Source organism: Mastomys coucha, unplaced genomic scaffold (genome assembly GCF_008632895.1).
Source record: "Mastomys coucha isolate ucsf_1 unplaced genomic scaffold, UCSF_Mcou_1 pScaffold21, whole genome shotgun sequence".
In the NCBI taxonomy this organism is placed as follows: domain Eukaryota; kingdom Metazoa; phylum Chordata; class Mammalia; order Rodentia; family Muridae; genus Mastomys; species Mastomys coucha.
This window is the reverse complement of record NW_022196904.1, coordinates 176,155,262-176,170,470: the sequence shown is the minus strand read 5'-3', so window position 1 is coordinate 176,170,470 and position 15,209 is coordinate 176,155,262. Positions and strand designations below refer to the sequence as shown.

The 15,209-nt window shown below is 40.8% G+C and overlaps 1 protein-coding gene, 1 long non-coding RNA gene and 2 other non-coding genes across 7 annotated transcripts in view; 1 reads left to right on the top strand and 3 right to left on the bottom strand.

The window, feature by feature from the left end:
• Positions 1 to 15,209, bottom strand: part of Slf2 (SMC5-SMC6 complex localization factor 2) — a 54,907-nt gene that overhangs the window by 26,615 nt on the left and 13,083 nt on the right. For all 4 annotated transcript variants that reach the window (XM_031390445.1, XM_031390444.1, XM_031390446.1 and 1 more), the window contains 3 exons: positions 11,284 to 11,406; positions 10,172 to 10,339; positions 7,402 to 7,504 (listed from right to left, as the gene is read on the bottom strand). In XM_031390445.1, the coding sequence (XP_031246305.1) occupies positions 7,402 to 7,504; positions 10,172 to 10,339; positions 11,284 to 11,406 (394 nt within the window). The remainder of the gene's footprint in view (positions 1 to 7,401; positions 7,505 to 10,171; positions 10,340 to 11,283; positions 11,407 to 15,209) is intronic.
• LOC116103904 overlaps positions 1 to 15,209 on the top strand; it is a 29,986-nt gene that overhangs the window by 5,688 nt on the left and 9,089 nt on the right. Inside the window, exon 2 of the long non-coding RNA XR_004123622.1 lies at positions 2,913 to 3,052. This is a non-coding gene — a long non-coding RNA (uncharacterized LOC116103904). The remainder of the gene's footprint in view (positions 1 to 2,912; positions 3,053 to 15,209) is intronic.
• On the bottom strand, positions 11,635 to 11,739 carry LOC116104210. The gene has a single exon (XR_004123745.1). It is a non-coding gene; the product is annotated as a U6 spliceosomal RNA (small nuclear RNA).
• Positions 13,520 to 13,630, bottom strand: LOC116104221. Its single transcript, XR_004123753.1, has one exon. It is a non-coding gene; the product is annotated as a U6 spliceosomal RNA (small nuclear RNA).

Sequence of the window (15,209 nt, the reverse complement as noted above, 5' to 3'; positions counted from 1 at the left end):
CCAGGAGACCACAGGAACTCTCATTGAACCAGGAGACCACAGGGCCTCACTCTCACCGAACCAGGAGCTCACTATCTTGCCTATATTTAGTAGTTAGCCATTTACTGGCGTCTACCCTCCTCCTGACACTGCTGGAATTAGATATACACCACTCTGCACAGCTTTTATGTGACTGCTGGGATCTGAACTCAGAGTCCTCATGCTTGTGAAGGAAGCACTTTACCCAATAAACCATCTTCCCAGGCCCAACTAAGATACCAAAGATGTTCAGGTGTCACCAGAGACAAAGGAAGAACAGTGAGTAGGTATCAGTGCCTTCATGGACAGGATAGGATAGCCAGGTGATAGTGTGCACTCATTTAAACACAGCACTCTGGAGGCAGACACAGGTGGATCTTTGAGTTCAAAGCTAGCCTGGTGTACAGAATAAGTTGGAGGACAGCCAGTGTTGCACTGTTTCAACCCTCACCCCCATCCCCCACAAAATACAGGACAATTTGTGTTCATTAGTATTATAAATTTGGTGCTCCTCTAACCTGTCTTTCAGTGGCAAGAGCTTATGTCATCACCCAATTTGGTGCATTTCCACTATTGCTACAAAAAGTCTTTCTGGACATCAAGGTGTCTTCCCTCTCTCATTCCCTTTGTCTCTCTGATGCCCGCACTCTGAGATGGCCTTTTGCTCTTCCTCCTCCTGTGCTAGGTACAATGTGATAGTGGCGTTCCTTGGCTCCAACTAGCCAAGGCATCTTTCACTGGTTTATCCTAATAATCACGGTATTAGAGAAGCAAAGCGTCTTATGTTCAGTGTGGTAAGTCTATCAACGCCTAGGTGAAATCAGTGCACTTTTATCTAGTCTAGTGCTTCTCAACCTTCCTAATGATGCGACCCCTTAATATAATTCCCCATGTTGTGGTGACTCCCAATCATAAAATTATTTTGTTGTCATTTTATAACTGCAATTTTGCTTGTCATGAACCCTAATATAAATATGATATGCAGATGGTTGTAGGTGACAACCTCTGTGGAAAGTGCCCACAGGTTGAGAACCATTGATCTAGTCAACCTTTTAACAAGATGTAGGAATTTAGATCTAGAGACAAATAATCCAAGCTAAAAACCCCTGTGGCTGGGAATGGTGGTACACACCCGTGAGCTCAGCACCAGGATTGAGGGCAGCCTAGGCTATGCCGTGAAACTCTTGTCTCAGAAAATTCTTGAGGGCCTGACTGGATCTCTGTAGAATGAGGGAACCAAGTCCTAGAAGGTGCCAGTGCATCTGTGCACTTGCATACACACTCAAATAAAAACAAAAAAACCCCAACTGTAGAAATGTTCTTGGAACACACACTACTTCAATTGTTATCCTTTTCTTCTACCCAGAACTATAGATTGTAACCACAACAAATTTAAATCTAAACTATAAGGAATAAACCCAAATTTGGCTCAGCCAGGTACAAAGCTTAAGCCAATTTAAAAAATAATCTACTTAAGAACGTCTTTGCTGTGTCTGGTTAAGCTCTCCTACCAGGAGAAAGTAACACCCAAAGACATATTCCACATGGGTGGGGAGGTGGGGGGCATCTAGAGGAGGTGCCAGAGAACTGGGATAGAGAGGTGCTCAAGAATCAATGAGGGCCAGGCGGTGGTGGCACACGCCTTTAATCCCAGCACTTGGGAGGCAGAGGCAGGCGGATTTCCGAGTTCAAGGCCAGCCTGGTCTACAGAGTGAGTTGCAGGACAGCCAGGGATACACAGAGAAACCCTGTCTTGGAAAAAAAAAAAAGAATCAATGAGGGTGACCTTAGCTATGACATATAGCATTGGGGACATGGAGCATGAAGAGGCTTCCTCCTGTACCCAGGTAGGAGCCCCAGTGGAGTGAGGGGGAAACCAACCCACTCACAAAACTTTCTATCCAAAATTTATCCTGTCTACAAGAAATGCAGGGACAGGGGATGGAGCAGAGACTGAAGGAATGGCCAGCCAATAACTGGCCCAACTGGAGATCCATCCCTTTGGCAAGCACCAATTCCTGACACTATTAATAATACTCTGTTATGCTTGTAGACAGAAGTTTGGCAAGTCTGTCCTCTGAGAGGCTCCACCCAGCAGCTGATTCAGATAGATGTAGATACCCACAGCTAAACAGTGGATGGAGCTTGGGGACTGTTATGGAAGAGTTGGAGGAAGGATTGAGAGCCTCGAAGGGACTCTATAGGAAGACCAACAGAGTCAACTAGGCCCCTCCCATCCATATGTAACAGATGTATAGCTTGGTCTTAATGTGAGTCCCTAACAACTGGAACAGGGGTAATCCCAAAAACCTGTTGCCTGTCTATGGGATATGTTCTTTTAGCTGGCCGCTTTGTCTGGCCTCAGTGGGAGAGGATGTGCCTAGTCCCCCAGAGATCTGATGTGTGTGTGTGTGGGGGAAGGCAGTGATCGGGATATAAAGTGAATTTAAAAAAGAAAGCACTTATACAACAAGACTGTCTATGATCAATACTGCCTACGATCAGAGGCTGGTTTAAACGGATCACAGTGCAGAAAAACAAAGGACTATGACAAAGCCATTACAAAGGGTAATAATAGTTGTATGCAAATAGACAGGTTCCATTTATGCTCACTGACATTGTAATCCATTTAGCAAAGTACTTCAAACTGCATCTTCAGGTCATATTTCATTTTCAGTTGGCCTTCAACTTATGACCCTCCAGCCTAATCCTGTGGGTAACTGGGATCACTGATGTATGCCATCAGACCAGCCTAACTCTGTGGGTAACTGGGATCACTGATGTTTGCCATCAGACCTGTCTCACAGTTAATTTGTTTTGAGACAGGGTTTCAGATAGTTACAGCTGGACTGTATCTGAGGATGACCTTGTAATTCTGACTCTACCTTTTCAAGGTGCTGGGAGGACAGGCACATGTCCCTATGTTCAATGAACATGATTCTGGCTATTGAACACAGAGAAACTACAGGCATGTGGCACTATGTTCAACTTATTCAAGGCTGGGGAATCAAATATAGGGATTCATGCTTTCTAGGTAAGTCATTAATTAATTTTGTATGCAGACAACCACTAAGAAAACACTGACCACAATGTCAACAGCAGTTAGTCTGTTTTTTTTTAAACTTGAATCTTATACAACAAAACATTTCTCTTTGAAATGAAATACAAAAGATAAAACTTAAGTAGTGAACTCTTCTTGGTCTACTACATTTGGACATACATGATAATGCAAAAAAAAAAAAAAGACAAAAAACAAAACAAAATAAAATAAAAAAACAAACAAACAAAAAAAAACAAAAAACAAGCTGGGTAGGGTAGAACATGCCTTTAATCTCAGTCCTCAGAAGGCAGAGAACGTTGGACCTGTTAGTTTGATGCCAGCCTGTCTATATATTGAATTCCTGGACAGCCAAAGCTAATAAGACCCTGACTCTAACTAAATAAATAAGTAAATTTAAAATTTTTTTCTTTTATCCTCTGGAAGAATAGGCAGTACTCTTAACCACTAAGTCATCTACCCCTTCAGCCCCCCATTTATTTATTTATTTATTTATTTATTTATTTAGTGATCTAAACAATGCTTAGCTCAGGCTGGTTTCAAACTCTCTAGACAGCATGAAACGGTCTTGAACTTGAGACGTTGCTGCCTCAGTCTCTGGAGTCACTATTAATAGAAGTACAAAATAGTATGCCTGGCTTATTCTTATTATATTTTAGTAAGTTAAAAAATAAAATAAAATAAAATAAAATAAAATAAAATAAAATAAAGAGGAGCTAGGCAGAATATGGTAGCACAAATGTATAATTATCAACATTAAAATTTATCTAATTTGCAAACAGTAAAAGTCAAAGTCTTCTAATCATTGTCAATCATGACAATTGTCTAATCATTTTCAATCATGGAATTGAAAAACAGAGATGTGTCTTACACTAAGAATCTATTATCTTAATTTTCAAAGAATGATTCAGAAAGGTACAGAAATCTGCTTAGTGGAAAGTATGCTTGTTTGTGTGACAGTCCACATCAACAACATCAAAATACAGTCATGTAACCAGTGACTTAAGAAAGCCCAGTATGAATGATAGTCAAGTATAAAATTACAAATACAAATATGCAGGTGAGGGAGATGTGTAGAAGCTTCACTGAAAACTGCTGAGCAGACAGTTATCTTCAGATATGTACAAGAATTATGGAGAGAGGCACACAGTAGGAGCGACACTAGCAAGCTGAAGCCTGTTCAGGGATAGCACCAGGGCAGCAAGGAGACTGACGGGAAACATGGAGAAGGCTGAGGGTCATGAGTTATTTTAAAATAATTTAAGGCAGATGAGGTTTACTGTGGGAGCAATAGAAAAAAATCATTAGTAACAGCAGGCAAATGCTGCCCTGTGGTCTCTCTACTACCTGCTGTTACTGTAGACAAAGCTCCTCTCCCACGCAGCAGGAAGCTTACTCTTTATTTTTTTGGTAGTTGTGCTGAAAATACCTTATTTGGAACTTTTATCTCTTTATATGGTGACAAGGATGGGAGCCCATTCAACCAACTTTGTTCCTCTGATTTCACCTCAATAGAAATGTCTCATTGCAGGGTGGTAGTGGGAGACCGAGGCAAGCAGATTGAGGGCAGCCTGGTCTACAGAGCAAGTTCCAGGACAGCCAGGGCCACAGAGAGAAGCCCTGTCTCAAAAAGCTAAGAAAACAAAAGCAAAACCCAAAAATATCAGGAACTAACTTCCATTAATGAAAAACAAAAATCTCTCTTCTTGTACTTTCCATATTCATGTTGGCCTATTCCACTTTTCTTCATAGTACTTGACTCTTCTCACATTTTTCTACCTCTTCTGTGTTAGAATGTGGGCTTCCTGTGGTGTTCCATCTAGCACCTCATACAGTGCACTAAAAATGCCAATCACTAGCTGGGCATGGTGGCACACACCTTTGATCCCAGCACTTGGGAGGCAGAGGCAGGTGGATCTCTGTGAGTTTGAGGCCACCCTGGTCTACAGAGAGAATTCCTGGACAGCCAGGGCTGTTATACGGAGAACCAGTCTTGAAAAAACAAAAACACTCCTGATCCTCTGCCAACCACATGAAAATAATGAAGAGTATACTAGAATGTCTATAAAGTCTTGCTAAACAGGAAATTCCCTGACATGCTCCCAAAGTCCAGAGTAGAAATGCCATTATTGTCCCCTAAACCCTAGTTCACAAGTGTGATGGTCCCCACAGGCTCATAGGGAGCAACACTATTAGGAAGTGTGACTTTGGTGGAGTAGGTGTGGCTTCACTGGAGAAAATGTGTCACTGGGGGTGGGTTTTGAGGTTTCACATGCTCTAGCCAGGTAGTGTCACTCTCGCTTTCCTGCTGCCTGCCAATCCAAACACAGAACTCCCAGCTACCTCTCCATCATCATGTCTGCCTTCATGTCGCCATACCCTACAGCATGACGATAATGGACTAAGACTTAGGTAAGCAAGCCCCAGTTAAACACTTTCCTTTGTAAGAGTTGCTGTAGTTATGGTATCTCTTAACAGCAAAACACCACTGACTTAAGACATGTAATAGAGTTTTCTGATAACAACAACACCTCAGTCTTCTGCAAAAGCAGTTGGCTCTCTTAACTGCTGAGTCATCCTACCCAGTCCATCTAAGAACAGGTCAGTAGATCTTTGAGGCTTGGTCTACACAGTGAGTTCCAGATCAATAAGGGCTACATGAAACTGTCTTTAAAAGGAGATAGGACTTCTAGGGCGAGACTTTTGTATGTATGTTCAGGAATATGTAATCACCCACTCTTGTATCACTCTGACCTTATTTACTTACTTACAGTGGGTGGGAAAGAACACACGTATGCCATGGCAAGTCAGTGGAGGTCAGAGGACAACCTCAGGAGTCTGCTGTCTCCTATCATCTGATTCCTGGAGACAAGCACCCTTACCAACTGCACGTCTTGCCTAGCCTACTTCACCTTACTCTTTAAAAAAGGGTCTCTTGCTGATTGATTCAGCTAGAATAGCTGGCCAGTGAGCCCCCACGATCTTCCTATGTATACTTCCAGCTGTATACAGAAGTTACAAAGATGTGTTGCCACTCCTGGCCTGCAGATGGGTCCTCAGAATCTGAACTTAGGCCCCTTATACTTGTACAGTAAGCATTTCATACAGAAACATCTCCCCTGCCTGTAAGGCAAATTTTTGCATAGTACAAAATATCCTTTTATACCTAAAAACAGTTTACTTCCACTATTTTCTATAAATCCAGAATCTTATTAAAACAGAACACTTCAATAGTCTGAGAAAAACTTGCCCTGAGTTGGGTGGTGGTGGTGCACGCTTTCAATCCCAGCATTTGGGAGGCAGGGGCACTTTGATCTTTTTGAGTTGGAGGACAACCTGGTCTATAGAGTTCCAGGCTGGCCAGGGTTACACAGAGAAACCCTGTCTTCAAAAACCAAAACCAAACAAACAAGCAACAAAACTTGTCATGAATCTTGTCCTTGGAAGGAGAATTCTACCTTAACTAGGCACTACGGTAAACAGAGAACCTAGAGTAATGTTGAAAGCCCTCTCCATGGTCTTCTGGTTCTGCTAAAATCCACTATAGCAAATATTAAATTACCGTCTTCTTGATATGTCCAGAGCAATAAACATCTACATTCACATCTAACATGCTTTGGAACACCAAAGCAATATATAAAATCTGCATCATTTAAACAGAAACAAAGACATATAAATGAATTTAAGTACTAAATATGGACATGGAAGAGAAACATTCAGTTGAGTTTGCATAAAAACATAAATACATGGGGGATACCAACATGGCTGCGTGGTTAAGAGTAAGATCTTGTACTGCTTGCCTAGAGAACTAGAATTCAGTTCCTGGCATGCATGCTTGGTGACTCAGTCACCTGAAATGCCAGTTTCATGGGATATGACACCTCAGGTGTCCACAGGTGCCTGCGCTCAAATGCACATACTCACACTTAAATACGTGTGAATAAGGAATATCAGGACATATATAGTCCTGTAACTTGAGAAAGAGCATTGGCTCGTCCTCCCTCATTTTATTCCCCCAGAAATCATGGGTTTTAATATAGCTAGAGTAATTTTTCTTCTGCTTAAAGTGAAAAAAAAAAAAAAGAAAAATTTCATTTATCCATTTATTTAGTGTTTATGGGGTATGTGCATGATCTACATAGAGGCCAGAGCATAACTTTCTTGAGGTGGTTCTTTCCTTCCACCATGTGGGCCTGGACATTGAACTCAGGTTGTGAGGCCTGGTGGTAAACACCTTCCCTCCTGAGCCATTTTGTTAGACCCTAGGAGTTTCTCAAGTAGGAAATACAGTAGGTACCTGCTATAGTCCCAAACAATTCTCTTACCCGAAACAGCCACTTTAACACAGGTACAGGACATTGGACGTAGTGGTATGCAGTGGTAAGGAAGCCTTGTGTTGTCAAAAAGATCTGATCTGTTTTTCCTGATCTGGAAACAGAAAATCAGTGATTGTTACCCATGGAAAAATAACCTCTAGCACAGACACATTTGACATAATCAGAGAAATGAGTAAGCAAACTTCAGTCAATGGAGGTGGATTCCACACTAACATGGAACAGGTGTTCACATAACTGATGGCGATCTGATTCACTGTGTGGGCCCCACACTCCTCTGTGGACAAAGGCACATTTGTACGCAGTACTCAGAGTCTATCGAGTCTGAGTACATGTTTGGTCAGCTTAGGGATGAACTTCCTAAAGCTCAGACCAGAATCCACACCGTCTTCATAGACTTGAAATGCCACACCCCCAGAACGATTATCATAGTCTAGCACTGAGCAGAGCTGTCCACCTCAGCATCTGTTTTTGTCTTTCTCAATGGTACCTCAATTCTGACTTTTAGCAGGGCAAAATCACTTGCTACATGTGGTACTGCTGACAGAAGTCCACCCAACCAGCCACAAGCAAACGCAAGCTCAGGCTGTATGTGCTTTCTGAGAATCTGAACAGGAAGCTAGCACTGAAATATAATAAAGCAGTAAGATACTACTAGTGGAGAAAAAAACATGGCAAAAACAACAGACCAGAGCCAGGACTCCCTAGCCATTAAGTAAAACAAGCCTTGGTCAAGCCCCAGCTACTCTGACAGCCACTGTTAATACTGTTGTCACCGCTGTCCCTTTCCTTTTGTGGTACTGAGATGATGTTTTTGCAGAAAAGGTCCTGCTCTGTAGGCTCAGGGTGACTCCAAACTTTCAATCTTCCTGCCCCAGCAACGCTAGGATTACAGTGAACTGTCACAGTGGATTTTACATACCCAGTTCTCCACTTTGAGAAAGTATCTTTTCTTTTTTTAAAAAAAGATTTATTTATTTATGTATGTGAGTACACTGTAGCTGTCTTTAGACACACCAAAAGAGGGGATCAGATCCCATGACAAATGGTTGTGAGCCACCATGTGGTTGCTGGGAATTGAACTCAAGAAGAGCGGCCAGTGCTCTTAACCACTGAGCCATCTCTCCAGCCCCGAGAAAGTATCTCTTGTAGCACAGGCAGGCCTCAAACTTGCAAGATGAAGATGACTTGGAAAGTTTTTTCACTTTCATTTCCCAGTGTGTGCCATCACTTCTGGTTTACGTGGTGCTGAAGAGCAAGCCCATGGCTCTGCATATGCTATATAATCACTCTACTAACCAAGCTACAGTCCCAGACATTCCGTACACATTTAATCCTAACTGATAAAAGGATGGGGTGTACTGTGCTTGTGGCCTTTGGTTTTATTTCTAGCACTGTAAACAGCAGAACAACCTAAGCTGACACCTGGAAGGCAACAGCAGATTTTTACTGGGCCCTAATCAAAAACTTTTAAGAACAACTTTTGAAAAAAATGATTCTATTTTATGTGTATAAGTATTTTGCCTCTGTGATGGTTGCCAGTTTGACTATACATAGAGTTAACTAAAACCCAAATGGTTGGGCATACCCGTGAGGGTTTTTTTTTAATGATTTGTTTTCATGTGCACTGGTGTTTTGCCTACATGAATATGTCTACATATAGGTGCCAGATCCCTTAGAACTGGAGTTAAGATAGTTGTGAGCTGCCACATGGGTATTAGGAATTGAACCTGGGTTCTCTGGGAGAACAGCCAATGCTCTTTGCTGCTCAGCCATCTCTCCAGCCCTGTTTGGGATTTTTTTTCCCTTAATAAAATCATTTTAAGTAAGAAGACCCCTTTATTTTCTTTTGTTGTTTGAAAAAGGGTTTCTCTGAGCAACCCTGCCTGACCTGCACCTCACTCTGTAGACGACACTGGCCTCAACCTCACAGACATTTGCCTGTTTCTGCTTCCCTAGTGCTGGGATTAAAGAGTCAGGTTCCCCCTACTTCCCAGCCTATATAAAAGAGTCAGGTTCCCCCTACTTCCCAGCCTATATAAAAGACATAGAAGAAGAATGATTACACCATCCCACATCCCCTTGTTCTCCTAGAAGTTCATTCATTCACTGGCATTTAAGCTTACTTCCTCAGGATTCCAGAGTATAATCAAGATCAGCTGAGACATCCAACTTCTTGGACTTCTGGACCTTCCTTTTGTGGACAGCCATGGTTAAAGTGGCTGGACTACAGCCTGTAAATCATTCTACTAAATCCCCTTTCTATATCTACAGATTCACATTGTAAGCTTTGCCCCTCTAGACCAATGGTTTTCAACCTTCCTAGTGCTGTGACCTTTCAATACACTTCTTCAAGTTGTAGTGATGCCAACCATAAAAATATTCTTATAGCTACTTCATAACTGTAGTTTTACTACTTTTATGAATTGTAATGTAAATATCTATGTTATCCAAGGGTCTTAGGCGATCTCTAAAGGGGTCATGACTCCCAGGTTACACTGTTCTAGGGCACCTTGACTACTACACCCGCACAAATATATGTGTACCTACATAAATGTCTGGCGTCCACAAACGTCAGATCAATGTCAGATCCTCTGGAACTGGAGTTATGCATAGTTCTGAGTTACCATGCAGGTGCTGGGAATTGAACCTGGATCCTCTGCAAGAGCAGTTAAGTGCTCTTAACCATTGAGCTATCTTTCCAGCCCTTAGAAATAATTTTTATACAGAAAAAAAATGCAACCATTTATGATTTACTTACTTGAGAATAAGCTTCTCCACAGCACTTTCTCCAATAAAACCAGAGTCTCTTAAATCTAATGTATATTGGTTGAAAATTTTTCCAGAATTGAGGAAATTAAATATTTCTTCACCTGGATGATGATCAGGAATAGCATCAACTGTAACTGAAAATTTCTTTAGAAATTCCCTGAAATACAAGGATCATTGAATATCAAAGAGTTAGGACACATATGATTTTGTACTTAAAATATGAAGGCAAAACACTTGGCAAACTCTGAAGAATCAACATTTTTGTGTGTGCTTTTTTGAGACAGGGTTTCCCTGTGCAGTCCTGGCTGTCCTGAAACTTGCTCTGTAGACCAGGCTGGCCTTGAACTCACGAGATCTGTCTGTCTCTGCCTCCCAGGTGCTGGAATTAATGGCATTTGCTCTCAGGACTGGCCCAATGGAATTTTTTTTTAGCATATTATAACTTTTAAAGACTGATAACTCAGGCTGAGATGGCTCAGCAGGTAAATTAGACATTCCAGACTGTAAGACTAACTTAATGTTTCAGCCAGGTGTGCTGGGGCACGACTTTGATCCCAGCATTCTAGAGGCAGTGGCAGGTGGATCTCTGTTGAGTTCCAGTCCAGTCTGGTCTACAGAGAATTCCAGGTCAGCCAGGGCTCTTATATAGAAAAATCCTGTCTCAGAGAGAGAGTGAGAGAGAGACAGACAGACAAAATGTTTTGCAGTCCTTCTTATGGCTACACATTTCCTACTTTCAGTAGTGAAAACCACTGAGTCTCTCAGTGTTAACTTAGAGTGTAGCCGGGCGGTGGTGGCACATGCCTTTAATCCCAGTACTTGGGAAGCAAAGGCAGGTGGATTTCTGAGTTCAAGGCCAGCCTGGTCTACAGAGTGAGTTCCAGGACAGCCAAGGCTACACAGAGAAACCCTGTCTTGAAAAAACAAAAACAAAAAAAAAGACTTAGGGTGTAATTTGGTTTTAATGTCTGTCTTCCAACAAAACCCAAGTGTATCTCAGTCACTGAGCAGCCAGCCAAAGGTCCAGTTGTTTTATAAAAATCAAATTTAAAAAAATGGTAAAATAGTACTAGAAGATTATATAGTGTAAAAAGACACTACCTGTGTTCTTCCAAGAGGCCATCCTCATCATCTGTACTATCCTGGTCACCAATTCTGATTGGAGATTTAATGCCACGGCCCTGTCTTATGTCTTCCTGTAGCTGCTTCTGTAGTTCATCTAGCCTGAAAATTGAAAAGAATGTCTTAATAAATAGTCCATAACTTATTTATTTGTTCTTTCATTCATTCATTCATTCATTCATTCTTGAGACAGGGTCTCTCTATGTAGTTCTGGAACTCTCTATATAGACCAGGCTGGCCTTAATTCAGAGATCCACCTGCCTTCTGAGTACTGGGAGTGAAGGTATGCACACCAGGCCAGGCTTATGATTTATTTAAAAACAATTTAAAAAAAATATGGAACGCACCATGAATTTGCGTGTCATTCTTGTGCAGGGGCCATGCTAATCTTCTCTGTATTGTTCCAATTAAAAACAATTTTTGCTGTGATCTAAAAGCTGCACCAAGGAAAACTCTTACCAAGTACTGTTATATAACAAGTTATGTTACAATAAAGAGTAAATCATATCTCCAAAATATATTACACTATTTAAAAGTTCTGTTTTATATGTTTTGCCTAAATGCATGTTTGTGCAGTACCCAGAGAGGCCAGTAGAGGGTGTTGGATCTCCTGGCACTAGAGTCACACATGACGGTGAGCAATCATGTGGGTGCTGAGAATCAAACATGGATCCTCTGGAAGTGGAACCAGTACTTTTAATCACTGAGCCATCTCTTCAGCCCTTTGGGTATTTCTTTACAGCTAGAAATTTAATAATGACTATCCAAACCAGAAATAGAAAAAGGAAAAAATGGTAAATAATGTCAAGTTTGATCATCTTCTCTAATCTTTAATACTCACTGACATCTTGTAGACCAACACCCTGATAATGTTAATTAGGTTTTTGTTTTCATCGTGGTCTCATGATTATTATCATTACCACATGTAACACTTATTGAGCACTTACTATGGGACACTAAATCACAAACTCTTGGTGAGATTAAAGGAAAATAAGTGATCAATAAACACTATTCTCTCACTATCAATGGGCCAATCATCATACCAAATATTACTTCTGTCTTTTGTCTAAGAACTCTCAATATTATCAACATTACCATTGTTTGTGTGTGTGCGCGTGTGTGTGTGTGTGTGTGTGTATGTGTGTTGAAACAAATCTTTTGAAGTATCCTAATCTAGCCTGACACTTGAGATCTTCATGCTTTAATTTAAGTATTAGTGTGTGTGTGTAGCACATGTAGCAATGCTTAATTTTAAACAATTTCTCTATAAATTTAGAGGAAAAAACTTTTAACCTAAATGTCTGAAGACTTCCTATAGTTATGTTTAACAAGGTTAAGATTTATAACTTCAGCCGGGCAGTGGTGGCGCACATCTTTAGTCCCAGCACTTGGGAGGCAGAGGCAGGCGGATTTCTGGTTCGAGACCAGCCTGGTCTACAGAGTGAGTTCCAGGGCAGCCAGGGCTACAAAATTACATTTACTTCCGTGTGTGTGTGTGTGTGTGTGTGTGTGTGTGTGTGTGTGTGTGTGTGTGAGAGAGAGAGTGAGTGAGGATAACTCAAGAGTCCGTTCTTTCCTTTTTCATATGATTCTCAGGGATTGAATTCTGGATGTTAAGCTCAGCAAGTGCTGAACCATCTCTCTGGCCATTTACTTACTGAGATAGACTCTGAATTCATGGCGCTCTTCCTGCCTCAGATTCCCAAGTTCCTGAATTACAACGGCCAATATATTCAGCTAGCCACATACACATCATTAGGAAAATCCTGACCCTGATTTTGTGATGTGTATAAAGTAGGCTGCTTATCATTTTAAACTATTTCCTCCACAGATTAACAAGACAAAGAAAACACATATGGTTATCTTGGTTTCAAAACTCGTTCTTAATGTTAAGCATGGTGGTATACACCTGTAATCCCAAAATTTGGGGAGACTGAACCAAAGAATCTAATCTTTAAGGCCAACCATAACAATATACTGAGATCATGTTTGATTAAGCAAATAACCCTTCCCCCAACTTAAGAAAACAGTACAAAATGTCTGAAATTGGTAAACATTTAAAAAAAAAGTTTGGATTTTAAAATGTTTATTTCCCTAAGTGAAATCAATTTATTTATAACAAAGAATAAATAACTGTGGTTCCTTACTTAGAGTAGTTTATATTCATATTCTATGAAAACTGAGTTTTTTGAGAGTTAAATGTTGCAAATTTTTAAAAATTATGGAATACTTCATGAATCTGCTTGTCATCCTTGTATAGGGGTCAAGCTAATCTTCCTTGTATTGTTCCAATTTTAGTATATATGCTGCTGAATTGAACAAACATAAAAAATCAAGGTCCTACTTCTGTGCTAACAATAAAAACTAATAAAAACTAGGCAAAGACTCTCAATAGACATTACTCCAAAATTACCAAGAGGCTTAAAACCACATGAAAATGTATTAAAAATAGCAATCAAAACCATGATGAGAAACCATACCATTCCATGTCCTATAAGATGGCTATGGGGCTGGAAGGGGGGAGTATGAATATGAATGAATAGCAAGTGTTGGAAAAAATGTGGAGAAGAGAACTCCTCATGCACTATAGATAGTAATGTAAAATATTGCACTTGCTGCAAAAGACAGTGTGGTGGTTGTCCCAAACCCCAATAATTACCTCAAGTTTAGTATGTCCTGATGTGGTTCCAGACTCAAAATACACAAATCATCATAGCATTTTTTTTTTTTGTACATCAGCTGAAAAGTGGGGCACTGCCCAAGTGGCCATAAATGGATAAATGAACAAAATGCGGCATGTATGTAAGACGGAACAGTCAATCCTAAGAAGGAAATTCTGATGCCAGGCGGTGGTGGCGCACGCCTTTAATCCCAGCACTTGGGAGGCAGAGGCAGGCGGATTTCTGAGTTCTACAGAGTGAGTACCAGGACAGCCAGGGCTACACAGAGAAACCCTATCTCAAAAAACCAAAAAAAAAAAAAAAAAAAAAAAAAAAAAGAAGGAAATTCTGACCCAACCTTCACTACAAACAATGAAGAGATTATGCTAATTATAATACTTTAAATATAATAAGGAAACCAATAAATGAACTCACATGAAATATCTAGAATAGTCAGCTTCATAGGAGCAGGAAGAAAAATACAAATGGCAGTTTGCCAAAGGCAAGGAGGCAGAGCAGAATGGGAGTAGGCATGGAGTTCAGTTTGAGAAGATGAAGAACACTCTGGAGCTAGGTGGTGGTCATGTCAGTGTGCTAATACAATCTGAACTATTGAGAATAAGATGTAGGGCTGTGGTGATAACTCAGTGATTAAAGTACTCGCTGCACAGAATCAGGCCCTGAGTTTGAATTTTCAGAACCCAGATAAAGCTGCATGCATATACCAGGTGGGTTGGTGCACACCCTTACTTCCAAAACCCTGTAGGCAGAGGCAGGCAGAATTCTGTAAGTTTGAGGCCAGCCAGAGTGATATATAGATCCTATCTCTAAAAAAAGGGCACTGGATGCATAGCACAAGTGACTGTAATTCTAGTGCTCCCATAGGGAAATGGGAGGCAGAGAAAGGAGACTCCCCGATGAAGCTCATGGGCCAGCTAAGGCTGGCACACACAGCAGTTTGAGCCTGCCTCAAACACAACAGAGGTGAGGACTGACACCAAGGCTGTTCTCAGCTCCTCACATGCATGCTACAGCACACATGCACTAGCACTCTCATGCATACACTGTACGTGCACACATATAATCAATAAATTCTACTCATGCTTTTCATCAAGGATACAGTAAGATACTGATATAACAAGCAAAAAGGAGTTTATATTAATAAAGTAATATACAGCATACTATAAAAACCTGTATCTTTTGATGTCTCTTAAACAAGAGAACACACCTTATTTCTAAAACAGT